This window comes from Bos javanicus, chromosome 17, assembly GCF_032452875.1.
Source record: "Bos javanicus breed banteng chromosome 17, ARS-OSU_banteng_1.0, whole genome shotgun sequence".
NCBI lineage: Eukaryota > Metazoa > Chordata > Mammalia > Artiodactyla > Bovidae > Bos > Bos javanicus.
The window spans coordinates 12,577,462-12,605,401 of NC_083884.1; the positions used below are offsets into that span (position 1 = coordinate 12,577,462).

The following is a 27,940-nucleotide window of genomic DNA, read 5'->3' on the forward strand; positions in this document are numbered from 1 at the left end:
ACCGTTCCTTCCTTTCTCCTGTGTGTGTGTGTGTGTGTGTGTGTGTGTGTGAGTCGCTCAGTCGTGTCTGAGCGACCCCATGGACTGTAACCCACCAGGCTCCTCTGTCCATGCAATTCTCCAGGTAAGAATACTGGAGTGGGTTACCATTCCCTTTTCCAGAGGATCTTCCCAACCCAAGACTCGAACCCAGGTCCCCGTCATTTCAGGTAGATTCTTTACCATCTAAGCCAGGAGGAAAGCCCCCTTTCCCCACTAGACAAATGTATTTGAGCACCCACTTTTCACCCGGCACTGCTCTAGATTCTGACCATCCAGACAGACCAGGTCCGCATCTCATGGAAACTGCAATCTAATTCTGAGATAAATGGTACACAAGCAGATATATCATTCTGAGGCTCTGAAGGAAACCAAGAGAGTGTAATGAATAACTTGGGAAGTCCTGAGAGGAGGCGTTTGGGCAGAATGCTCTGAGAAGGTTACATTTAAGCATCTATTATGTGCCAGTTGTTTACTGTGTTAGAGGTTAATGACACAAAGATAAAAGACAATGCTTGGAGTAGGCAACCCATTCCTGCATTCTTGCCTGGGAAATCCCTTGGACAGAGGAGCCTGGTGGGCTACAGTCCATGGGGTCACGAAAAGTTGGACATGACTGAGTGACTGAGCACAAACAAATAAGCCAGGGCCCACCCTAAATCCAGGATGATCTCATCTCAAAATCCACAATTACATGTGCAAAGATTATTTTTCCACATAGTCACCTTTGCAGGTTCTGGAGGTTACAACTTGGACATACCTTTGGGGTTCACCATTAAACCTACTCAGTCTGGAAAGAAAAAAAAATAATGCTGTCTAAGCCTTCAAAGAGCTCAGAGCCCAATATTGGAATAATAATTGCATAGGATTCAAAAAATAGAGGATTTCATAATTGCCCTAAGATCTATTGCTCACGATAAATCGGTCCAGTAAATTGCATCATCTTCATTTTTTAAACATGACAACTGAGTCAAAAGACTTGCCAGAAGTTTTAGGGTTCATCAGTAGTGACGTCAAGTTTGAAATGGAGGCCCATCTTGCTCCCCAATATTGTCTTTCTTTTCCTACGCCTTGTTTCTTGGTGGAAACAGGGAGATAAACAATGCGATCCTAACCTCTCCCCCAGCCCAAACGTTTCACAGGGCGTCATGCACGGTCTGAAGTGGGCTCACAGTAACGCCACTCTCTCGCAGCATCTGCTGAAGGACTCTCAGGAATTAGCGGAAGGACCACACACTGCTCCAACATGTCGCTTCTGCAGCTCTTGTCAGTGGTACACAAGTCTGGCAGCTGATGTCAGAGTCCCTTGGCTTCCATCCCGCAGACAGGCTGCTGAGACACTCCTCCACCAAATAACTCAGATCCAAGTCCACATGCAGGGCTCCTCCTTCGCTTCCCTTCATGAGGATCCTCTCATCCAGCAGCCAAAGGGACAGGTCTCCTGACTCCAGGGAAAGGTCACCCAACACTTCTGTCAAACTCTTTAGGACCAGACCCTGATCAGGAATAGTAAGGAAGAAAAGGCCACCAGAAGTGATCCTTGACTCTTTCTCAGTTGCTGGTGGAGAAAGATGATGGCCCATAGTGGGCTGCAAGCCGATGGTGCAGTGGCAGTTTGAGCCCCTTCTCTGAAAGCCGTGTGGTCACACCAGCACTCCCAGGAGAACAGAGGAAGACAACTGGACCAATTCCTTGGGTGGGAGGGTTGTTGATCTCATGTCAACTAAAGAACCCACATCTAGGGTGCAACATCTGTGTGTCTGCTTGTGCTGGGACAACAAGGGACAAACGTACCCCTGACAGCAGGGCTCTTGGAGGGCTGGGAGGTACCACCTCTGCACGGTGCCCTGAATGACCTACTTATATACAGCTGTAGTTATTGTTATTGTTTAATTGCTCAGTCGTGTCTGACTCTTTTGTGACTCCATGGACTTTAGCCCGCCAGACTCCTCTATCCATGAAATTTCTCAGGCAAGAATACTGGAGTGGGTCCTTCTCCAGGGGATCTTGCCAACCCAGGGATTGAACCTGTGCCTCCCTCATTGCAGGTGGATTCTTTATACTATGGAGCTACCAGCGAAACCCATACTTGTTTCTAGCACAGAAATGCCTCTTTTCACCCACTTTTTTGTAGTAAATCTATATTCAACTTCTTCTCTCTGTCAGGCGCTGTCCTAAATGCCAGAGGATACAGCAGAAAATAAACACGCAAGAGTTTGTGGAGTTTATGTCCATCCGAATCTAAGGCAGCAGTTCTCGGCCCTGGCGGCCCAATGGAGTCACCCAGAGTGCTTTAAACAATAAGGGCATGGACCCCACTCCTAAGAAGTCTGATTTAATTGGACTGAGACCCTGATGTCAGCGTTTACACCTGAAGGATTCGGGGCTAGGTGGAGAGTCTCTCGGGGTCTTCAGAGAAGCATCTAGAGCCTCCATTTGTGCAGTGAACCAGCCTCCCTCCTGGGCTCCTTGTTAAAGCCGAACCTTTTCCCTAGTGCCAGGCTGGGAACACACTCGGGCTGTATTTTCTGCTCCAGAATTTCACTATAGCTGTGTGTTGTTCTTCTCTTTCCTAGTTTCCCGCATCAAGAGTCTTTTCTTCTGAAAGTAGGACCTTGCTGGTTCAGGTCCCGAAATCTGGATTCAGAGAGGCATAGCCTTCGCCTTCTGTCACCCTGGGCAGCAGATCAGCTGCCTCTGACTTTTCCCCTTCTCGCTGACTTCCTTTTCTTTGTTGCTTGATTCCAAGCTCTTTTTGTCTCCACCTGTTAGATCCGGGAGCCTTCTCGGTTTGCTTTATGGCTCAGTTAGATAGCAGGGACTCATGCCCAGGGCTGAAGGATCTTTTCCCCTCCTTAGGCCCTTTCTTCTCTAATCTCATGCAGTAAGTATCTCTCTCTCTTTTCCATCCTCCTCACCATTTTCCAGCCTTACATCTGCCCCCCTCTCCTGCCCCAGCTTCTCTAAACACTTCTGTCCCCGAGGCAGAAGTCCTGGAGGAGACAGGAGAAGAGGTGGCAGCTGGGGGTGGAAATTAGACACTGTGAAACTCTCACCATCTTCCCCATGCCTGGAGGACACCAGCCCTGGGAAGCACCCCCTCCGCTAGCATTAAAGAAAGAGAACGAAATACATTTGTTTATTTGTTTAATATCAAGAAGACTTTGGTTTTCGACCCCAGAGGGCCTGAGTAAGTAGAAACTCAGCTTAATCAGAGGGCTCAGGCTTACATCATGCCCTACAAATAATAATAATCATAACATAATAGTACTAATGCTTGTGCTACATTTGGAACCCGAAATGATCAGTGACATTTCCCCTGATGAGGTTAAACAGCCTGGCTCTCGGGGCTGCACATTTGCATAATAAAGATCAGAAGTCAGCCGCCATCTACAGCTCTGTCGGCTCAAGGCTGGTGTCCTTGATTCAGGGACAGCACAGCCCCATCTTAATGTACTCTCACATGCAGTCCTGTGCCTTGATGCTAATCTTTGGCTTGCAAGTGAAATGTCAGCTTTTTTTTTTATCTGCGATAACAACAAATTATGTTTCTAAATGAGAAGATGCCGTCTGTAATGGATAAGACAATCTGAAAATGCGGAGGCAACATCTGTGACCCGTGATGCTAACCTGGCAAGCTGTAGTCTCTTTTTCTAGCCTGTCGGTTGATAGGAAAACATCACTTTATATATAATAATTAATCATTAGTCCAAGTGGATATCCCCATTGGTTCCTTGCCTCTCAGACAACCCTGCCTAGCCTGACTATAAATCAGGAAAATACATTCTTTAATATCTAGTGGAATGCATTTCCAGGCAGCTTCTTTCCTCCACAAAGTAACTAACAGAACACTTGGCAGAAACCATCTCTTTCTGGCTGATGGGGGAAGATTGTCTCCAGGTGCTATTTGAAGGGCAGAAAATGCAGAACCCAGAGGAAGGGAGGGAGTGAGTTCAAGACGGTGGTTGTAAATTAAAGCTACGTCTTACCTGGTGGCTCCTAGGTGGGTAGTGGGCGGGGACAGCCAGCATGCCCCCATCCGGGTCCATTGGTCCTTTCTCCTCCAGCACGTCTCGTCCCCTGGCCCACTGCCGGGCCCTGTCACAGGTCATGGCTTGGTCTGGCCCATCACAGTGGCCAGTCTCCAAAGTCCCGTCATCCTTCTGGTTCTAACGGCAACTGCAGATTAATCTTTCTAGGCCTTTTTTCTGTTTGATTCCAGGCTCTCTCTGGATCTATTGAAATATTTACAGCACCCAACATACTCCAAGAAGATAAATGATCTGCCAAGTGCGGTGGAAAGAAAAGTATGTTGGAAATTAGGATGGAAGGCAGGAGTCGAAGGACCACCTAGACCCTCCCTTATTTGTCTCTGATGGCTCAGAGGCCTGGCTGTCCTCATCTGCATGGAGGGGGTGTTGTTAATACTTTTAGTCCATGCTTCTTGGAGCCCTGAGTTTCTGAGGCAGTGCCCCAGGGTGTGGGAGAAGGAGCTGGGACAGGAGGAAAGGGAAATATACACAGACTTCAACTACAGCATTCAGCTTTTATTGCTGTACCTAATAAAAGGAAAAAATCTAAACCCAGTGAGTCAGATGATCTTTAAAGCCATTTCCTATTTTTGCATCTTGTAGTTCTCTGTCCCAAGGCTGTCCATGCCGTCGCTGAATGTGGGAATGGTTTAGGAGTGGCTGCTTCATCTCGGAGAAGGCAATGGCACCCCACTCCAGTACTCTTGCCTGGAAAATCCCATGGGCGGAGGAGCCTGGTAGGCTGCAGTCCATGGGGTCGCTAAGAGTCGGACACAACTGAGCAACTTCACTTTCACTTTTCACTTTCATGCATTGGAGAAGGACATGGCAACCCACTCCAGTGTTCTTGCCTGGAGAATCCCAGGGACAGGGGAGCCTCGTGGGCTGCCGTCTATGGGGTCGCACAGAGTCAGACACGACTGAAGCGACTTAGCAGCAGCAGCAGCAGTAGCAGCAGCAGCAGCTTCATCTTAGGGCCTGTCCTTACACCTCTTAGTTGCTAGGCCAGTGGTTCTCCATTGCGAATGACTCTACCCACCCACCCCGACTCCACCCTGCACAGGTGAGATCTGGCAGTGTCTGGGAATGTTTTTGGTTGTCACACCAGGGGGTGCCACTGTCATCTAGAGAGTACAGAGACCAAAAAGTGAAAGTGAAATTTACTCAGTCGTGGCCAACTCCTTGCGACCCCATGGACTATACAGTCCATGGAATTCTTCAGGCCAGAATACTGGAGTGGGGAGCCTTTCCCTTCTCCAGGGGATCTTCTCAACCCAGGAGCCAAACTGGGGTCTCCTGCATTGCAAGCAGATTCTCTCCCAGCTGAGCTACCAGGGAAGCCCTGCAAAAGACCAAGGATGCTGCTCAATACCGTACAATGCATGGGACAGTCCCCCACAGAAAAGAATGATCCAACCCCCAGTGTGGATGGCATGAAGGATGAGAAACCCTGGGCCAGACCACAGAGACTAAGTGTGCTCACAGGTGAATCTGGAAAACTGTTCAGCTTTCCTTCTGTTCAGCCCAGACGGAGAAGTCAAGTCCATTCTCAACTCCTCCCAAGAACTCCACGAGCTGTGGCTCTGAGACACAGAAGGTCGTCACCTGGGGACAGTGGTACTCGTACTGCACCTTTGGAGGGAGATTCATACTGCCTGACACTCAGGCGGCTGCAGGAGCCCAGGGTGCAGCACATTCAAGTTCAGTCTAGACCAGCCAGTGGGGACGGTAATACAGACATTGAAATTTTCACTCCCTCATTAGTTATTGATGACTTACTGCAGACTGCGAACAATTCTAGGTGCTGGGGAAATAACAAGGAACAGAGCAGTTTTCTCTGCCTTTATGAAGCATCCTGGTTGAGGAGAGTCAGAAAACACACAAGTGAATGAAGGCATAGACTTGGGAGGTAAGAAGTGATGTCAATATTAGGAAGCAGGGAGGGGCGCAGAGAGTGGGGAGGGGGACAGTGGTCATGAGAGGACGTGGGAGCACGATGCTGAAGGCCGCGGATGTCTGGAGGGAACGGGGCTTCAGACCACAAGAGACGCCAGGCCAAGGGAGGTGGATGGGGCTGTGCTACATCCCTGGGCCATTCTTGAAAACTCTGGGAATGTGCAAGAAGGTGGTCCCAGGTCTCATAGTACCTGGTCAACCCAGTTCGGCTGTAGAGGTTTTATTCTGAGTAAGATGGAGAGCCATTAGGGAACACAGAGACAGCACAGCAAAAAAGGATTTATGTTTTAAAAGTGAAATGCAGAAACCAAAAAGTATTTCCCAGATTTCAATTGTCTTGGCCACTCCATCCATCTGCTCGAAGGAGCAGAGTCTCAAAATGTTCACATTTTGTTTTTGCATTTAAAGAACAGAACAAAGGGGCTTCCCTGGCGGTCCACTAGTTAAGACTCCGCACTTCCAATGCAGGGAGCGCAGGCTCCATCCCTGGTGGGGGAACTAAGATCCCGCATGCCACATGGTGTGGCCCCCAAAACAGAACAGAACAAACTCAAAAAACATCAGCCTACTTTTTTTCATCAAGGCCTTCCTGACATTCTAAGTCAGAGATGATTATGGCTGGTTTTGCAAACCAGAGAAGGCAATGGCACCCCACTCCAGTACTCTTGCCTGGAAACTCCCATAGACAGAGGAGCCTGGTAGGCTGCAGTCCATGGGGTTGCTAAGATTCGGACACGACTGAGCGACTTCACTTTCTCTTTTCACTTTCATGCATTGGAGAAGGAAATGGCAACCCACTCCAGTGTTCTTGCCTGGAGAATCCCAGGGACGGGGGAGCCTCGTGGGCTGCCGTCTATGGGGTCACACAGAGTCGGACACGACTGAAGTGACTTAGCATAGCATAGCATAGCAAAGGCCAGATGGAGCTGAGTTCTGAATAGCTCCCTGAAAGCAGGGAGAAATTCTCAAGCTTAATAAAGCAAATGGATGCAAGTTCATTTCACTTGGATAGGAGAAATTCCTTGCCACGCACCATTTTTAGAAGGGGGGGGGAGTAGTTTGGAGTGGTGTGAAGTCAAATCACAGAGCCTGCGTTCCAGAAAGACTGGGATCTCTTTTTAATACCGGAAGTCCAAGACTGGAAGAGGGTATGCTATCTATAATTTATTCATAAATTGCCAGCTCTTTTCAGACAACTTTTCAAATGAAACGTGACACTTGTTTAAATATTTACTGGCTTGTTGACCCATTTTTTTTGTTGTTGTTAATTAGAATTTTTCTAAAAAAGAAAACAAACATTGTAACAGCAAATTAATCCAGACAGCCTTGACAGTGAGCAAGCTCAGCCAGGCTACGGTTAAACGTTAAGTTGTGATTTTCCAAAATCATTGTATCCAAGGGGAGAAATTAATTAGAGATATCAGAAATAGTTTGTGGATGTAAAAAGGTTAAGATCCACCCCTACTCCTGATCTGTGATTATGAAATTAGCACAATAGATGTTAAACCATTTGTTTAAAATAGAGTTTTCAGCAATTGTTTTTCTGTTATTATCCCTGAAATGTGTGTTTAGCCCCAAACCGCCTTCCCCTCCAAGAAGTGGTTGGCTGAACAATTCTGTAGCTGCTTCCACAAAACAAAAATGGCTCTTTTTAAGATGCTGCATTGGAGTCCTCTGCCTAACTTTTCAGGGCTTTGTGCTCTAGTTAGTAGCTTCAGGTTAAGTCAACACTTCCTACTCGCTCCTCTCTAGGGTTTCTCTGAAGTCAGGCTTAGAGGACCTTAAAGATCACTGTGACAGAGGGGTTTTATGTGTCCTGACTTCAGGCCTGGAGACTCCAGCCACCTTTGCCAAAAAAGAGTTTACTCAGAATGTCTCAGCAATAATGTCTGACCCCCCGCAGGAACTGTGGCCAGTGGCTGCCATGACAACCAAAGAAGTGGTACCACCATCGGCTGGGCTGGGGCAGTGGGGCCGCAGGGGGAGGAGTTGTCGTGGATCGGATCATGGTTTAGGTGGCCACAGGATTTCTTTAAATGGACTAGATTTAAAGATAGTGCTGCAGCTGCAGAATGACCTTGATAACAATAACAAGTCGATTAGTTAGAGACTGCTAAGTACTTAACATGTGTTTAATCTTCACAACAGCCAGAAGAGGTAAATCGTTCTGTGATCCATTGATCTCTGATGAGGAAGCGGAGGCTCAGAGGCCTGGCTGACTCTTGTGCACATTCACTAGTGTGCCTGACGTGGGGTTCCCAGCCAGGGGAAGAGGTGCCTAAACCCAAGAGCCTGGGGAATTCCTGGCAATCCAGTGGTTAGGATTCTGCACTTTCACTGTTGGCCTGGGTTCAATACCTGCTCAGGAAACGAAGATCCTGCAAACCTCAAGGCACAGCCAAAAAACAAATCCTAAAACCTGGAGACTTCCCTTAGCCCCTTTGAGGCTTTGACGGGAGGGTGACCCACGGCATATCCTGGAGATGAGCAGACTGTCCTCCTATGCCAGCCCTGTGGCAGGTCAGCAGTCTAATCGGCGATGCAGTGAGTTAAACACACCTTCAACTCCTTTTTTCACTTCTTTCTTTGAAAAGTGGAAATCTGTTGCCCTTCCCTTGGAAGAATGAGGTCTGTGAATCGCTGTGACCTGCTGTGTGACCACCAGAACACGACAGGAGTGCAACCATGTTACTTCCCAGGCCAGGCCTTCTAAGAGCCCAGCTTCTGATTTTGTCAGCCTGGGACGTGCCCTCTGGGAACCCAGCCACCAGGTAGTAGGAAGCCACAAAACAGAGATGCAAACTGTTTCTCATACTCATCAACGGACCCAGTGAGTGCCCAGCTGGCAGCCAGCACGAACTGCCAGCGCCCTGCGTGAGTCACCTGGGATATTCCAGCCCATTGGACCACACGCCGAGCAGAAGAACTGCCCAACTGAGCCCAGGCAACCCCAGCACCACATGAGACCATCAGCAGTAGGCAGTTTCAAAGCACTGAGTTAAGGGGTAGTTCATTTCATAGTAAGGGATAAGCAAAACAGCCTTTTCCCACAGGATGATATCCTCTTGGACAGGAAAGATCTGGAAGGGAGTGTATATGTGATGCACCCAGGTCTGATGTGACGTGGCCAGATGGGAGTTCCCCACTAGTGAGATGGGAGATCCCCACTAGTGAGATGTCTCGTCTGAATCTTGGGGAGAGGGCATCTCTGGGGAGGGTGGGGTATGTGGGATGGATTTCTGTGGTCCCCATAGGAGTGCAGTACAGGTGTCTCTCTCCACAGCATTTCTAGAATACCTCCATTTATGAACACAATCATCTAGGTCTCTTCCCTGGTGGCTCTGACAGTAAAGAATCTGCCTGCAGTGCAGGAGACAAGGGTTCAGTTTCTGGGTTGCGAAGATCTTCTGGAGAAGGGAATGGCTACCCACCCTACTGTTCTGGCCTGGAGAATCCCATGGACACAGGAGCCTGGCCAGCTACAGTCCATGGGGTCGCAAAGAGTCAGACAGGATGGAGCGACTTAGCACACGCACACGCTCCGAGGTCTCTGTGTGCCCGTTGAGGTACTTGCCTGAAGCCAAGCGACAGATGTGTCTACGCTAGAATCTGGGAGGACGGAGTCTTGGAGCTGATGCCCAGCAAGCTAACAGGCTGGAAACAGAAGTAGCCCTTTCCTACACACCTGATTTTTTTGTTGTTGTTATTGAGTTGCAATGTCACGAATGTCTCTTTCTCTTTGGCAAATTACTGAACTTCTTCCTCATGAAGTTCTTTTAGAAGCTCAGTGTGAGGATATATGTACAGTTCTTGGCACAACCTACACAATTTAGCTACTCAATCAGGAAATATCATTTCCAAATTTATAGTGCTTTTGTTTCCACATTAAAATGGACCTTGACTCTGTAGTAGGTTTACCTCTGAAAAGGCAGCTAATTCTCATGTGTTATATTAGGTGACCATATTCAAGAGTTTTATTCGAACCCATTTGGTATCTATGGAGCTCTTGCTAAATCAAAGTGATCTTCATAAAGTCACAATGGTCTCCATCCATCATGCTTTCTTAGACAGATAAAGGCTCTTAAAACTGTGCTGGTATTATCATTTATTTTTCAGCCTGACCTTTGGCAAAGGCAAGAAGTCTGCTAGTTGGTGGGCTACTTAGTCTCTCATCAAGTGTAAATGGATGGGAGATCTCAGATCCATTTACACCTGAAAAGGAGGTTTGCTTACCCCTCTATCGGGTTTAAGGCCTCGTGCTGCATGTATATTTCTCCACAGATGTGCCAATCAAACTCTCTAAAATCTTCCTTGCCTTTGACCAATTTCCATGGCAGATTTGCCACATGTCTGAGTTTCCTGGAAGGCAAAATACCTTTGCACTCACCCAGTTGACCACATCAGAGCCAACTTTGAACTCTGGTTTGGAAAAACAAGACTTCTCTGGGGGGTGGCTTGGCGAGGCAAAGGGAGGGCTGAAAGAGACACAACTCTGCCGTTGCTATTTTTTTCAAAGAGTTAGAGGTGATGAGGCTGATAACGCTGAGGAGGGACAGAAGTTCTATTTCTGCAGGTTCCTTAAGGCAACAGAGGAAGCTCGGCGGCCACGGGAGTCTAGTTAATGAGCAGGTTATACAATATTCATTGTGTTGGGTTTAAGTCTTCAAACAGAACGTCTAATTGCGAGAAGAAAAAAAGGCAGCTAAATTACAGATGTTAAGACAACAAAGCTGGGGAAGAATTCCCTCTGATGATAAAACGGTCCTTGTGCTGCTTCCTCTACTAACTGCTCCCTGACAGGGGTGGGGGGTGGGTGCACAGTGAATCGCTGTTTGCATCAACTATTCTCAGTAGGTCTGTTCTGGCTGAGACTCTCTACAGGATGCAGGGGGAACCCAGAGAGGCCTGGGACCACGATTTTCTCAGAGGACTGTTTTCTTGCTGCTCACAGAGGGAGCAACCCAGTTGCATTCCCCTTCGACCAAAACAAAACTGTTGTCTCCAATTCTCCGGACGTGCACGATCTCACCACCGTCAACCGTGGCAACCGCATCCCCGGCAGGCTCACAAAAGGACACCTCCATCTGCCTGCGGCAAGACTGGGTGTGCAGGTAACGAAGGCCAACAACCACGGCCATGCCCAGCACGGCCAAGAGGCAGAGCAGGATACCCAGCTGCGGAGTCCTGAGCTGGATCCCCCACGGGGCCCTGGCTCCATCCTGCCCGAGCTCAGGTCTTAGGTTGGTCTTCCTGGGGTCCCCCACCCCAGCCGCTCCATTGCCCTCCTCCACTCTGCGCTCCTTGTGCTTTGACCGAGGCAGGAAGCTGGCAGAGGGTCTTGATGCCTCTAACTGGCCATCAGCAGTGGTGGGCCTGGAGGTGGCAGAGGTGTGGAGGGCAGGAGTTGGCTGGGCTGCCCCGGCCCCATGTCCAGTGAGTGCCCTGGAGGACCAGAGGTGAGGATGGGGGAGATGGACAGTGTACGAAGGAGGCCTCATCACTGTCCTATTAGAGGCCTTCATCTTGTCCTAGAAAAGCAAAGGGAAAAAGAAAAATCAAAGAAGCTAGTCTTCCCTCCAAGCAGCTGTTGAACTTTGCAACTACCCCAACTTCCTTAAAGAACCCCAGGCAGCAGCTGAAAACCCAGCCTCATGCCTGCCCTTAAAAGAGCTCAGAGGAAAACATCCAAGCAGATAAATATGCACTTGTTATTGATGGGGACAAGGAGACTAATGGAAACCCCCCCAAGACAGCATGGAGGTCCCATAAACACAAGGTCCTATTAGAGGGTCCAGGACGATATGGGTGACCGTCATCTCCAACGGCTGAAAGCTCTGAGTGTGTCTTTTGATGCTAAGACCCCCGCAAAAAGAACCACTGAAGCTTGCTATAGGCTCCTATAAATTTGAGTAAGGATATTATACCATGTTTTATTTTGTGTTCCTTTTAAGACTTCAAAGAAACAGTAAATCATTGACCATGTATATTTTATACTGCCCATTGATCTAACCTCTGGGACCATACATGGTATTTTGAGGCCAATGTTATAAAGGAGATGGTGGGGGAAGAGGAGAGAGGAATTATTAACCAAAGCTAAGTGGGAAAACATATCACCACCAGTGATCTGTAATTGGGAAAACCACCAGTTTCTGTAATTGCCAATAACTTCAGAGACACTGTGGATAATGGAAAGGCTGGTATTGATTGAGAAAAAAATGCTGTGTATACATCACACCCTGGCCTCCTTCTCACCGATTTTGGTTACTAGTCTAATAGCTATGATCACCTAGTGTGGAACTTCCCACTCTGGGATCAAAAATATCATACCCACTGCCTGTGTACAGCCTGGCTGTTACCTGTTCATCCCTATCCGAGGGCAGACAAGTTTCCAGTGAATCAAAGCTTGGATCATTCTGAGTCCTAAAAGGAAGAGAAAAAAAGCCGAGAAGGAGTCACTGAGTATTTGGGTTTTTTCCTTACCTTTTATTATAAAAATCTTCAGAATAAAAATGTAGAATAATATAATGAACCCCCAGATATGTACCACCCAGGTTCAAAAATTATCACTTCATGACTAATCTTATTTTATCTCCCTCCCTGCCTACCTACTTTGCCTCCATGTTTTATTGTTTGTTTTTTCCTTTAGAAATTTCTTTACTTGTTTATTTCAACTTTTATTTTGTATTGGAGTAGAGTCCATTAACAGGCTTCCCTGGTAGCTCAGCTGGTAAAGAATCCGCCTGCAATACAGGAGACTCCGGTTCAATTCCTGGGTCGGGAAGATCCCCTGGAGAAGGGATAGGCTACTCGGTCCAGTATTCCTGTTGACTCAGACCGTAAAGAATCCACCTGCAATGTGGGACACCTGGGTTCTATCTCTGGGTTGGGAAGATCCCCCAGAAGAGGGCATGGCAATCCACTCCAGTATTCTTGCCTGGAGAATCCCCAGGAGCCTGGCAAGCTACAGTCCATGGGGTCCCAAAGAGTTAGACATGACTGAGCAATTAACCACAGCACAGCACACAGAGTCTATCAACAATGTTGTGTTAGCTTCAGGTATGCAACAAAGTGATTCAGTTATACACCTATCTATTCCTTTTCAAATTCTTTCCCCATTTAGATTATTACAAAATATTGAGTAGAATTCCCTGTGCTATACAACAGGTCCTTGTTGGTTATCTATTTTAAATACAGCAGTGTGTACATGTCAATCCCCAAATCCCAATCTGTCCCTCTCCTCACCCCTCACCCCTGGTAACCATAAATTCATTTTCTAAGTCTGTGAATTTGTTTCTGTTTTGTAAATAAGTTTGTTTATATCAGTTTTTTTAGATTCCACATATAAGCAATATCATATGATATTTGTCTTCCTCTGTCTGACTTAATTCCCTTAGTATGATAATCAAAAGGCTATGCTTCCTATCACTGTTGTGTATACTGATAACATTATATTTCTTGGAAATACTGGAGTTTGCAGTCCGGGGCTGCAGAGGGAATGGAGAGGGAGGCGAGTGAGGATGGCAGCAAAGACCCACTGAATCCTTGTATTGATTTATATACCTTATATATTATATACTTATAATTTTACATATCTAAATATGTAACCTACATTTATATTTTATTTATAGCAGCATCTCAGAGACCTCAGCCGAAACAGCAGTTTCCCAAGATAATCTACCTACCCAGCCCTTCTGCAATGAGTGCTTCTCATGCACTTAAGAGTAAATACCGTTGAGATCTTTTTCTGTCTGATAGCAGGAAGGTTACATTTCCTTGGCACCCTTGTGTTTGGCTTCACCCCACCACCTGTCCCGAATGGCCTATCCCCTGATCAATCACCTGTGGCAGGTGCTGAAGCCGGAAGCGAAGCTCTCTGCGGAGAAGCCCCTGAGGGCCACAAGCCTCTCCAGACCCCGGACACCCAGGGATGGTTCCAGGGATGGTTCCAGAGTTGGACTGCTGTCCTTGCTGGGGTGATGGCCATCACTGACTACAGCAGCTGTGTGTGAAGATGCTTGGAATGGAGTCTCTGCAGCCCCGAGGAACTCTGTCACCCCAACACTGATGGGAACAGGATCTAAACTGTCCTCTTCTCCAGCTCCAGTTACGGCTGTAGCAGAGACATCTGTGCGCTGCTGAAGAAGGGTGATGGGGAGACTGGGAGCCAAGTGGAGGCCCAGAGACACTGCAAAGAAAGAGGGAGAAATCATCCTTGTGTTGATTAGCACACAGCTAGGACCATGGGCTGAATGCCCGAGTCTTTGAGGTGCCTGAGGACAGACCGTCAAGTGTGAACCACTCAGAAGCACCAATTAAAGATTGTCTGGAGCATCCCAGATGGCCTTAGTGGTAAAGAACCTGCCTGCCAATGCAGGAGACGTAAGAGATGGGGCTTCGATCCCCGGGTCAAGAAGGTCTCCTGGAGAAAGACATGGCGATCCACTCCAGTGTTCTTGCCTGGAGAATCCCATGGACAGAGGAGCCTGGCGGGCTACAGTCCAGGGTAACAAAGAGTTGGACACAACTGAAGCGACTTAGCACTCACAAAATGATCATCTGCTCAGTAATAGAAACCCCTGACTAAGCAGCAATAGAAATCCCTGACTAAGCACCCAGCTTTTCTTGTTTGTTTTTTTTTCTTAAAGAGTAAGCTCCTAGCCCTTCTGGGCTTGTGCATCCTTTTTAAAAAAAAAAAAAAAAAAGATTTATTTATTTAACTGCTTCAGGTCTTAGTTGCAGCATTCAAACACTTAGTTGTGGTATGTGGGATCTAGTTCCCCGACGAGGGGTCAAACCCAGACCCCCAGGACTGGGAGCCTGGAGTCTTAGCCCCCTAGACCATCAGGGAAGTCCCTGGGCTTGTGCATTCTTAACAGTCACCAACCAGAGAAAATAGAAACCACTGTGACCACTCTGTTTTCTTACTTCTGCCCCAAACTGCTTCTTGCTAAGAAAAAGGGTGGGATCCTACAAAAACCAGATTTCTTTTTGAAGCTCTAGGTCTTTCTTGCCATGGGATTAATGCTAAAAGTTTCCCCCGTGATGACAGGGACTCTGATCCCTGCTATGGACAGAGGCGGGATCACTGCCCTCCCCTGTCTCCTCTCCCATCTGTGATGAGCGGACATGACGGCCCAGAGCATCGGAAACAGGGCAGCAAACAGCCAGCCACAGGTTTGGAGTCATCATCTGGCTTCAGCTCTTTACTCTGCCAATTCCTGAATACCCTGTACAGGCGGAGGCCTCCAGAGTGTCAGTTTCTTCTTTGCAAAATGAGACCAATAATAGTCTGTGGGGCGTAGAACTGCTGAGAGCAGGACCGTGCAATCACTGATGTAGGTGCGTGGAGCACAGGGCCTGGTTCAGATGCAAAGTGCGCTAAGTGCTCACCACGGTGGTCAGCAGGGCGACCACGCTGTTCACAAAGAGAGTGCTGGCAGAAGTTTCTGTGGCCAGGGCTCTAACTGGGTTGCATTGACCAACGATAACAAAAAACTGTGACACTTTGTTCTTACGCCTTTATTACTCAAAAATAGGGAGACTGAAGTGAAAAATAAAGAAAGCGTACACAGACACACAGAATTTAGCAAAAATCATGACCCTTTTAACTCCTGCCTGAACTCTGAATGCATTCAGATGCTTCCTGCAGACCCACTGCGTGCTGGGCCTTGTTCGGGTGCTGGGGATGCAGAAGTGATGATGCAGGTTGTGAACGGTTGCTTCTGAACTCAAAACCTAGGAGGACAGACTCCTGCCTGCCCAACCTTATAAATCACAGTGTGGTCAGAGCTTTAATACCAGAGCTAAAGAAAGCAATTACATTTGCCTACCAAGAAGCAAGGGGCAGAGGTTCACAAAGGATCAAAGGAGACATCGGAACTGCCGCTTGGAAGGTAAACAGTTCATCAGGAGGAGCAGTTCCATCTAAGGAAATGTCAGGAGGCAAACATGGAGACATAAAAGTATGTCATGCCCAGTGGGGTCAGATAGGACCCTAAAGAGTCCCAGAGCTCTGTTGGAAAATAAGTTTGAGAAATACACTATGCTATTTTCCCATGGGAAAACTCATCATTCCCATTTACCTACTGAAGTCCTCTTACAGTTAAAGCAATTCACTCCAATTTGTTAAATGACACCTCTCCCAATGCATGTGCGTGTACACACACATGTTTTTCCTCTGGGAAGCACTGGGATTTGTGTAGAGGAATGGGTTGGATGACAGGCAGGAGCAGAGGAAGGAGTATGAGCAACTTGATCAAGTGTTGACCCTGCAGCTGCTCAGACTGGAGTCTGCCAGCCCCGGGGACAAGGTGCCCAGCAGGGTCGCCCATCAGAGAGACTTTGCAGAATCAACAGGACCCGTCTTCCTGAAGCCTCACTTTCACTCCTGTTCATCTTCAAACACTCGGTCATGTCTGACTCTCTGCGACCCCAAGGACTGTAACCCGTCAAGCTCCTCTGTCCATGGAATTCTCCATGTAAGGATACTGGAGTGGGTAGCCATTCCCTTCTCCAGGGGGTCATCCTGCGCCAGGGATTGAACCCAGGTCTCCTGCACTGCAGGCAGATTCTTGACCATCTGAGCCACCAGGGATCCCCACCCATGCTTGGGATCCAAATGCAACATTTGCATGATTGATAACGTGATACAGGAGACTTCAAACCCATGTTGGTTTGCAGGTCTTCTTAAGGCCACCCTCTCAGATCCTGAGAGCTTTTCTCTGCTTTTAGGAGCATCTAGGCGGAGAGGTTGGAGGAGCTGTGCCGGGCAGTGGGGAGAAGACAAAGGTTTTGGTCATAGGCAGAGGGTGGCCCTGGGTTGGCTCTGATCCTGGATCTGCTGGACTAGCAAAGTCAGGGATTCAAATCATGTGCTGGCCTTATCATGTTAGCCTGGAATAACAGAAAGAATACAGGAAGATGGGATCAAATGGTTTAAAGGCTGGTTCTCTGTACAAGTGATTGGATGCCTTTATGAAGGCACCTGTTCAGAGCACTTAACTAGAAATAAATAATGAAAATAAGTTCCACTTCACCACGAATCTTCAGATAGGTCAGACATTCTCTAGCTGCTTAGGTGTTTTTTTTTTCATTGTCTATTTTTATTTGTTTTTTCAGAAGTTCATGGACCAATCGAATCTAAATTCACGTGGTGAGCCTGGAAAAAAATCCATTGCCATTACAACAGCCTGATTCTGTTCTCCAACCCAAGCTGCAAAGAGCCATCTACCTACCTCAGAAAGTAACAATCAAAATTGGATGAGCTTTTATTTTAAAAAGAAAAAGAAAGGATTATTTCTGGTGCTCCCCATTTAGTCTCAGGGGTCCAGGAGAAATGGGTAAAATACTGTGGAAATTGATTAGGTGGAGGGGGGTGGTGGGAGGAGGCGTGTGGCTATTTTTTGATTTTGCAGCTCAAGTGCAGCGCTCCAGGGCCCAGCTTCATCTGTGAGGTTGAGCGGGACAGAGTGTGTTCATTGCCGTGAATTCTGAACTTGCAAGCAATCCCCTCAGCCCCCACCCACAGCTGTGCGATCACGTCCCCAGGAACTGTTGACACTCCCAAGACAGCGGTCTATAGCTTGTGCCCCCGGAACTGGAAACTGGCAGGAGTCACTTTTAAGTGAAAGTAAGGCACAGTGAAAATAACACTGCCAACCAGGCTGGTGAGTGCGGCGGGAAGTGGTACCTGGGATGGCTCCTTCCATGTTCTCCAGCCTCTGCCCAGAGGCTGGCATTGGCGAGCCAGGCTCCACATGGCTGTCAGAATGGGCTCTGCTGTGTGTCTGTTGAGACACGACAGATGATTCGATCTTCACCCAGTAAACGAAATATGACTGGACTACAGACAAACTGTAGAAAAAAAAGCAGAGTGATGGGAGGATTTGGTCTTCCTTAAGTCATACCTCGGGCCATCCTAATAAAAAGGAGAGAACGAACGAAAAGTTAAAGAAGTACGTGGTCGTGTTACTCCCTTGGGCGACTTCATTCTTTTTAGAAACAAAAGCTCAACAGCAGCAAATAATTAAAATAGGAGACAACAGGTACAAATCAATTACTCTCCTGAATAAATATAATCATTAAGAATCATTTTGACTAAAAAGTATCTTCTAGAACTGCCCTTCTAGAACTTCTAGAATTTCGGTCTAGAACTGAAATTAAAAGATGCTTGCTCCCTGGAAGAAAACCTATAACAAACCTAGACAGCATATTAAAAAGCTGAGACATTATTTTGCCCACAAAGGTCCATCTAGTCAAAGCTGTGGTTTTTCCAGTAGTCATGTATGGATGTGAGAGTTGCACTATAAAGAAAGCTGAGCACTGAAGAATTGATGCTTGTGAACTGTGGTGTTGGAGAAGACTCTTGAGAGTCCCTTGGACTGCAAGGAGATCCAACCAGTCCATCCTAAAGGAAATCAGTCCTGAATATTCATTGGAAGGAATGATGCTGAAGCTGAAACTCCAATACTGTGGCCACCTGATGCAAAGAACTGACTCATTGGAAAAGACACTGATGCTGGGAAAGATCGAAGGCAGGAGGAGAAGGGGACATCAGAGGATGATGAGATGGTTGGATGGCATCACTGACTCAACGGCCATGAGTTTGAGCAAATTCTGGGAGTTGGTGATAGACAGGGAAGCCTGGCGTGGTGCAGTCCATGGGGTCACAAAGAGGTAGGACATGACTGAGTGACTGAACTGAACTGACTGAGAACTGTCCACTCCAAAGGTTTCATCTTCAGCTGTGCTCATTCACCATTACTGGTGTGTCGTGAATTGAATTACACTGTTCACTGAAAATTTTATAAAATTCTGTTGTACAATGGTATAATCCTATTGGGGTTGTAAATGCTATTGAAAATGAGAGATAAATCATTCATAGTCTAAACAATATTTTGAATACATAATGCCTCTCTTCAGTAAAAACCATCTGTACCAACTTGATCTTATTCATCCTTCCCCAAATTTCACCAAAGCAGGGATTTGGGGCAAGTACCATTTTTCTCACTGTAAGTATTCAGAAGACAATCATGAAAATGTGATGAATTTAGCTGAAGTCACCCAGAGAGTGGGCAGGTAAAAGGGTCATCAACATGTCGATGTTACGGTGGGGAAGGATCCTGGGGTGACGGCATGTGGGGACCCAGAGATGCGTCTGATAAGTGATGCAGCTCCTTTTCCTGTCAGTGGAGATCATGGCTTCTGATCTACTTCCACTGCTGCACAGAGAAGCTACTATGGTAAGTCTAAAAACAGAGGAAGATTGGGATTGACATGTATACACTATTGGTACTGTGTATAAAATAGAGAACTAATGAGAACCTACTGTACAGCACAGGGAACTCTACTCCATGCTCTGTGGTCACCTAAATGGGAAGAAAATCTGCAAAAGAGCCAAAAGTCCAAAATATACATATGTATATATGTAAAACTCCAGTACTTTGGCCACCTCATGCAAAGAGTTGACTTATTGGAAAAGACTCTGATGCTGGAAGGGATTGGGGGCAGGAGGAGAAGGGGACGACAGAGGATGTGATGGCTGGATAGCATCACCGACTCGATGGACATGAGTCTGAGTGAACTCTGGGAGTTGGTGATGGACAGGGAGGCCTGGCGTGCTGTGATTCATGGGGTCGCAAAGAGTCGGACATGACTGAGCGACTGAACCGAACTGAACTGACTGATACATATAGCTGATTCAGTTTCCTATAGAGCAGAAAATAACACAACATTGTAAAGCAACTATACTCCAATAAAAATTAATTAAAAAAATAAAAATAAAAGTGACTCACCCAAAAAAATAAAAATTAATTAAAAAAATAAAGTAATACATGAAAAGCAAAAAAAGAAAATTTAAAAACTAGAAATGGAAGAGCTTTGAGAAATACAAGTAATTGTACAGACCCAAGGGTTTCATATACCACCTTGAACTGGAACTAAAGTCCTGGCAGGGGCCAGTTACACCAACAATCAGGTGGGTTCTGGCCTTTCCAGGCGGTCAGAGTCATCAGGGCATGGGTGTTTTCCTCCTTGCTTGTCCTGCTTGCTGTGTTAGGGCACCAGGAAGAGATGGAAAAGGGACCATGATGGGTGGGGGCCACACACCTCATCGCTCACATTCCCTAGTGCCGAGGGGACAGCCTGCAGGGGAAGCCTGGGGTCTGGATGCCCCCACCCTTGGGCACGTCCTCCTCTTCTGCACATGAGGGTGTGGGGGAAAGAACCTAAGGAGGACAACCACCACCGCCGGTGTGTGCTCTGCCGTGTCTGACCATGGACTGTGACCCCACGGACTGCAGCCCGTCAGGCTCCTCTGTCCATGGGATTTTCTTGGCAAGAATACTGGAGTGGGTCGCCATTTCCTCCTCCAAGGAATCTACCCAACCCAAGGATCGAACCTGTGTCTTCTGCATTGGCAGCGATTCCTTACCACGGAGACACAAACCCTCCCCTAAAAACCAAACCAAACCAAACAAATTCACTTTCTTGGTACCTGTGAATGTTTGAAAAGAAGGACAATGCCAGTAAGGACAATGCCATTGAGGAATGATGCTGTTTGTATAAAGCTGATGGTTGCCAGGAACTGGTTCACGCACGTGGCACACACTGGCTCTTTGACTTTACACAAGCCCATGAGGGGGGCGTTGTCATGATCACACCCACGTGATGGACAAGAAGCTGCGGCACAGAGCTGTCAGCAGTTCTCCCGGGCCCGGCAAGTGTCCACTGTCTGCCTGCCTCTATCTCTGGGCTCTCTCTGGACTTTGCCACCTACAGCTCTTTTGTCCCCTAGTGAGAATTTTCTGGAGAGACTGGCCAAGGTGCATCTGTGCCCGGGGACAAGGGACATCACACACTCCTAGACCATGAATAATCACACAGAATGGAGTTGGGGGCAATTTTTTAAAAAACTCATCACCTATATAGACTCTCTAGTAAGGGCAGTCCCAGTGACCCTGTCCTTATTATAAGGTGCAGGGCAGGGTCGGGGGGGAGGCAGGAACCAAGGAAGTGTGTGAAGTCCCCTCCCTTCATAGTGGAAGTTCAGTTACCAAGACCCAGAACTTAACTCTCTTACAAGAACCTGATGTTCCCCACGGGCTGGGCAGGGGCCCGCCACTCGAACGACAGGTTTCTCTTCCGGGACTTGTCCGCGTGGGTGACTGTGTCAGCCTCTTCAAAGCAAGTTATCAGTTTGGAATGAGGAGGAATGGAGACAAAAGTGCCAGCTATCTGATGATCAGACACTCTTCGGGCCTGGAGTAGGAAGCCCATGAAATCACGACTGCTCCTCACGGCCACTGCAACAGAAAACGTCCATCAAGGCCAACATCCTGGAAGGAGCAGCACCAGGGAACTTCATATGAGTGTTTTTCAAAACAAAAAGCTTAGAACCAGTCCAGTGCCCAGAAAGTAAACAATTCATTAGGGGGAAAAAAAGGTTGAAGGGCTATTTCACACCCCAAATAAATTCTGTTTGGAACAAAGACATGTAAAAACGAAACACAAAAGAACTAGAAACAATGGTTTGGCTTTTTACTGGTTTTTTTTTTTTTTTGGTTTTTGCTTTTAATATTAGAGTTGTTTCTCTAAGCAAACCTCAGTAGCCATAATGGGAAAAAAATGATTTCTTAAAATTCTTAGCATAGAAGAAATCAGAACACAAGGGATAAATGGAGAAAGATATCTGCAAGATACAACAGGCAACTATACAGAGAGTTATAGTGGATTAACAAAAGAGATGACCAAACTGAAAATCACCAACAGAGACAGAAAATAAAACAGGTTCAATCACAATGGTTAAAACAACTATAAATGAGACACTACTTTATACCTATCTTATTAAGAAATTTCAAAACATGTAAGTATAACCAGTATTGATAGCACAACAGAAAAACTAGGACACTCATTCAGAAGTGCTAGGACTGTAAACCATGCAACTCTTTGAGGGAGTACCTTGATAATATTTTATGTGTTTTTTTAACCCCCACACTAACCAATAGAACAACGTGATTGGATAAAACCACAGAGAGCGAATCCATTTTATTTCCATTTATCACCTCTAATTCCCATCTAAAGAGGCAGCATCCATCAAAAGAGAGTGGAGCCAACAGCTCTGCTGTGCTCGAGTTCCCTGTGGCTAAATAGATGGTGTGCTGCTACACTGAGCTACCATCTTCAACACCAGTGACTTTCTTTGCTGCTTTCTTCCAGCTGGCACCTTGGGAGCTTGGCCCAAGGTAAGCAGAAGTGATTCTGAAGTGTGTGTGTGTGCGTTGGGAGGGGGTGGGGGGGATGGTGGGAAGGGGACCCCTGGGGGACAATCCTCAGTCACTGACTACCCTTCCTCCATCCTCCTGAGGGACGATTCAGAACCGTGTGTCATGTGGTTTCTCAAAGGGCCATCGCTGGGCTTGGATCCCAGTGTACTTCCCACAGCAGTAACCCACTCTTTCACGCCCCGTACTGGTGCCTCTTTCTTCCTATCACCGTTCTCTCTTTTTCATCAGTGCTTCTTGGGTCATTTCCCAAATAAACCACCTGCACACAAGTCCTCACTCTGCTTTTCTAGGCACCTGAACTAAAACAGCAGGAAATGCTCTTTTCACCCCTCAAATAACTTTAGTTTTAAATAAGGAGGTATACAGTCTGTTTCTCACACATATTTGATACGGGGTGTTTGTTCAGGGTAACTATATTTATATCTTACAATAAAGACAAAAAAATTTTATAAGGCCATTTGTACCCTCTTCTACTATAAAGATTAATATCAATAAAAGATTCATTATGTGATTTTAATGATGCAAGTATATCATGATTTATGGCTGCAACTAGAGACCATCATACTGAATAAGTGAAAGTGAAAGTTGCTCAGTCATGTCACTTTTTTCTGACCCCATGATCTATACAGTCCATGGAACTCTCCAGGCCAGAATACTGAAGTGGGCAGCCTTTCCCTTCTCTAGGGGATCTTCCCAACCCAGGGATCGAACCTAGGTCTCCCACATTGCAGGCAGATTCTTTACCACCTGAGCTACTGCTGCGGCTACTGCTGCTGCTGCTGCTAAGTCGCTTCAGTCATGTCTGACTCTGTGCGACCCCATAGACGGCAGCCCACAAGGCTGCCCTGTCCCTGGGATTCTCCAGGCAAGAACACTGGAGTGGGTTGCCATTTCCTTCTCCAAAGCATGAAAGTGAAAAGTGAAAGTGAAGTCGCTGAGTCTTGTCAGACTCTTAGCGACCCCATGGACTGCGGCCCACCAGGCTCCTCCATCCATGGGATTTTCCGGGCAAGAGTATTGGAGTGGGGTGCCATTGCCTTCTCCGACCTGAGCTACAGGGAAGCCCAAAAATACCAGAGTGGGTAGCCTACCCCTTCTCCAGCAGTAAGTCAGAAAGAGAAAGACAAATACCATATGATATCACTTATATGCAGAATCTAAAAGAGGGTGCAAAAGAAACTGTCAAACAGACTCACAGACGTAGAGATCAGACTTGTGGCTGCCAAGGGAGGGCGGGTAGAGGAGGGCTGGGCTGGGAGTTGGGGTTAGCAGGTGCAAGCTAGTACACACAGAATGGATAAACGACCAGGTCCTGCCGTGTAGCACAGGGAGCTGTATTCAGTAGCCTGAGATAAACCATAATGGAAAAGAATATTAAAAAGAATGTGTATACATATAGAACTGAGTCACTTTACTGTACAGCATAAATTAATATCACATTGTAAATCAACCATACTTCAGTAAAAAAATAAACTAAAAAAAAGACCATAAATATTTCATGCTTTCTTGGGTACATAATTTCTTCTTAGGATTAAACCAAACTATAGCCCAGGAAACTCCTGCTTTGGACAAACACAACTTGGAATTTGTCACTAGGACCTTGGGGCTCCCGGTGGGAGTCGGGGGTCTCTCAAAGCCTCTCCCACACCTACCTGAAACCGTGGCACCCGCTGAGTAGGAGGAGCTCCCGGTGAGGACGGTGATGTGGTGGGTCCCGGGGCTCTGAGTCCGGGCTGGAATGTGCTTGGGTCGCATGTCCGCACAGGCCACCGCACCAGCCCCGTGGGAAAAGGCGGAGGAGCCGGGCACAAGGCAGAGGGCGGCACAGGCCCAGCCTGTGAGGGCGGCGGGCACCCCCATCCTGCCCTCTCCCGCGTCCCGGGGAACAGCAGCTTCAATCCAGATGCTATTTAGGAAAAGGAGGTGATGTCTCTCTGACTGTGCCTGACCTCACTGAATCCCACACTGCCTTTATCCCTGAGATACCTTTGGTGCCCACTTCCCAGACTGCAAGTGCTCAAGATCAAAAAAAGATGTGCCACATTACTATATAGAAAATAGATGACCAACAAGGGCCTACTACAATAACACAGGGAATTGTACTCAACTTTTTGTAATAACCTATAAGGGAAAATAATCTGAATAAGAATACATACATATATCTGAATCATTCTGCTGCATACCCGAAACTAACACAACACTGTAAATCAATTATACTTCATTCTTTAAAAAAAAGAATATCTCTTTAAAATAGCATTTAAAAAATCAATGTGGAAATGACCAATAAATATAGTTAGAGCAACTTGTTAACTAAAAAAAAAATCAACTAAATTAAAGTTTAAATGTGAAAAAAGGAAACTGCAAGAAAAAAGAAAAAAAGTATGTGCCAGACTATAGGAAGTGCTTCATTTTTAAACCCTTTTTTTTAAACTCTCTTCTTATAATTTTTTTGTAAGAATGCCTCTTTTTAAAGAGAGGCTATGCTAATTACATCAAAGAAATAAAACCAGAAAATGTTTGAATCCTAACGTGAACTCCTTACAAACTGCCTGATATCCAAGGACAATGTGAGCTGTAATATATTATAGCTGAAGTGAGACTCCCGATGTTCCAATATGGGCAGGCAGCCTGGCATATGGTGGCTTGGTTTAGCATCTTATCTCTCTAATTGCAAATTACAGAGTTAAATGCTACAAATCTTCTGCCAACTATCAATTATTTAGGGAGATTGTTAAATTTGCAATGCTTTGATAGCGCCTGTCTTTTCTCCTATTGACAAGTTTTGGATATTTCACTCCTTTTTCACAGAGACGATGAGCAAAAAAAGTTATACCCAAGCCCATCCATTTTATGCCTTGCTAAATATAGTGAGGAAACACACACACACACACACACACACACACAAAATTAGCTCAGGAGTAGAATGAAATATTGGGGCAAAAATAACATTTATAGAGTAAATATTTTTGTTTATACCATGAATGCCCATCAACAGAAAGAATTAAAAGTTGACTGTCAAAGAAGTTCACAGATGAAACTAAAGTGAAGAATAGCAAGTAAGACAGATGAAAAGCTCTCTGAATAAAGATTCAGGGCTAGCAGGCATTTTTTAAAATACAGCTGCTTGTTTTTATAGTTCTATGCACATAAAAGTTCTTTTAATACTGTGATCTAAGGAGCAATGCAAAGCAACAACAGTTCTGCTCTTGAATAGGCTGGCTCTAAAAGGTAAAAATAAAATGTACACATTTAGTGGAATGTTTAGCTATGAAATCAGGAGACTAAGGAGGTAACCCAAACAACCAAATCATCAAGTGTCATCTCCTACCATCCTTTCTTTAAACCATCAGCATCACCATCCTTTACACTGAGCAGACACAGGGGGCCTAGAGTATGGTCTGTATAGAAGGTGACTTTCTTAGAATTGTCCTAAGAGTCCTTAAGACAATGCCTTTCTATGCTAGGTTTGTTCTCCATAAGAAATAAGAGTCAAAATCCCTGCACCACCAAGGGCCATTCCTACAGATTTCCAGATACATTGGAAAATGATGATCAAGGAGCTGTAAAAGCATCTTCTCAGCTGAGGGGACTCGGGGCCCTTCTGAAAGACAATAAGGCTTTACATAGACAACTCCCTAGGAGACTGTTGTTGGCGGAAGGTGGTCTCGTCCCCACAGAGGCAGACCAAACACAGATTATGGAGGAGGCAGGGTGAGTACCAGGTCCCACAGATCAAGGCCAAAACCATACACTTCATCCTTCTCCTCTGATCTTAAAATGTCTTGCCCATCAGCACTTTGTCTATCTGAACCAGAAAAGCATCCACTTACCTAGGAACACATTTTCCTTGAGGCTTGATGGAACAGTTTCCCCTCCCAGAGCTGCACAGACACATCCTTTAAACAAGTTCATTCTTCTCCCTTCAGTTTCTCCTCGAATGGGCAGGACAACAGCTGTTACTGCTAATCCTCAGCGTCACCAGGAACTGTCCCTTGGAGTCCAAATCCAGCCTTAATCGCATTGGTTTTCCCCTAAGGTCACATACGCATCCTCAGGTACAGTTTCCACGTCAACATTGCTCAAGCCTGTGTGAAGATCTGGAAAGAGCTGGGACTGGTTTTGCACACAACTTCCTTTGGAATCCTCAACAGGAGCCCCTTGCCTAGGGGACAATGATCCAATCAAACAAACCTCAGAGATCTCTGCTTCTGAGTCAACATAGGCTGAAGAAGGTGTCCCGGGGAAATGGGATTGAGGCCATGATCAGAGTGCAATGTCTGGGACCAAGAAATCCCGCGTAGCATACTCCCTTCCCATCAATTGCACTGAAGCTGGGATTCACCCCGGCTCACGCAAACAAGAATCAACCAAGACCCTTGATAACAGCGCAGGGCCGTGGATCAGTGGTTCTCAATGTGGGGTTCCCAGAGCATCACCTGGGAGCCTGCTGGAAGTGTAGGTTCCTGGACCTCACTCCAGACCCACTGAAAAAGCAGCTCTGGGGTGGAACTGAGCGATCTATGGCTGAGGTGGTTCTGACATGAGCATAGTTTGAGAAACACTGATACAGATTCCCCAGGTTTCTTTCCAGACCTGTGAATAGAACTGTTCAAGAGGGAGTTCTGGAAACCTGTATTTTTATTACACACCCAAGAGACAGGAGATTCTTGTGACCAGGCAAGTTAGGGAAACACTGAGTTGAAAAATCACCACCAAGCCTCTGAGAGGACCCAGCCCACCTGGAAGTCTGTTAATAGAGTCAGGCTTCTGAAAGGACTCTGGACTCACTACGAGTGTCATGAACATGGGTATGTGAACGCCCCCTTTGTGTTAGGCACTCTGTGTGCGCACACTCAGTCGTGTCCAACTCTTTGTGACCCCATGGACTGTACCCCGCCAGGCTCCTCTGTCCGTGGGATTCTCCAGGCAAGAACACTGGAGTGGGTTTCCATGCCCTCCTCCAGGGAACCTTTCCAACACAGGGATCAAACTTGCATCTCCACACATTTACAGGCAAAAACAAAGATGGCTCAGACACAAATCCAGAGCAATAGATACAGCAAAATGGAGGCGACTCACAAGGCTGCAGAGTGTATGATTCTATTTATATAACATCCTGAAAAAGGCAAAATTATAGACGAGGAATGGGTCAGTTGTTGCCAGAGGCTGGGGTTGTGGGGAGAAATGACTCCAAAGGGAGGCACCAGAGAACCTTTTGGGGGATGGAAATATGTGAACCTGAATGGATCATGGTCATAGTTATACAACCATAGGAGCTGGTTTAAACCCACAGACTGTGCGCCAAAAAGTGCATTTTACTGTATATACATTAAAAAAAAGAGAATAAGCAAAAAATGACATGACTAACATACACAAGTAGTGAAGTGTTAGTCACTTAATCATGTCCGACTCTAGCCTGCCAGGCTCCTCTGTACACGGAATTCTCCAGACAAGAATACTGGAGTGGGTAGCCATTCCCTTCTCCAGGGATCTTCATGACCCAGGGATCAAACTTGGGTCTCCTGCAGTGCAGGCAGATTCTTTACATTGGAGCCACCAGGGAAGCCCAATATACGTAAGTAACTATTAGGCAAATGACAAGTGGGATACCATAAAGGAATTATGAGCTCC

General features: G+C 46.5%; 1 protein-coding gene across 1 annotated transcript; it reads right to left on the reverse strand.

The window, feature by feature from the left end:
* Positions 1-9,855: 9,855 nt before the first annotated feature.
* On the reverse strand, positions 9,856-24,364 carry REELD1 (reeler domain containing 1). The gene is made up of 6 exons (XM_061384064.1): positions 23,962-24,364; positions 21,106-21,328; positions 17,716-17,879; positions 13,866-14,211; positions 12,383-12,446; positions 9,856-11,554 (listed from the first exon to the last, which is right to left on the reverse strand). Exons 1-6 carry the CDS (start codon positions 24,167-24,169, stop codon positions 10,949-10,951), a joined length of 1,611 nt encoding a protein of 536 aa, XP_061240048.1. The 5' UTR covers positions 24,170-24,364; the 3' UTR covers positions 9,856-10,948.
* Between the last annotated feature and the right edge of the window lie 3,576 nt (positions 24,365-27,940).

Coding starts and splice junctions, on each gene's coding strand:
- REELD1 (XM_061384064.1), bottom strand. CDS start 24,169: ATGGGGGTGCCCGCCGCCCTCACAGGCTGGGCCTGTGCCGCCCTCTGC. Junction 14,212..17,715: donor CATGGAAGGAGCCATCCCAG/GTACCACTTCCC, acceptor CTTTCTTTGCAG/TGTCTCTGGGCCTCCACTTG. Junction 12,447..13,865: donor GGCTTCAGCACCTGCCACAG/GTGATTGATCAG, acceptor TCTTCCTTTTAG/GACTCAGAATGATCCAAGCT.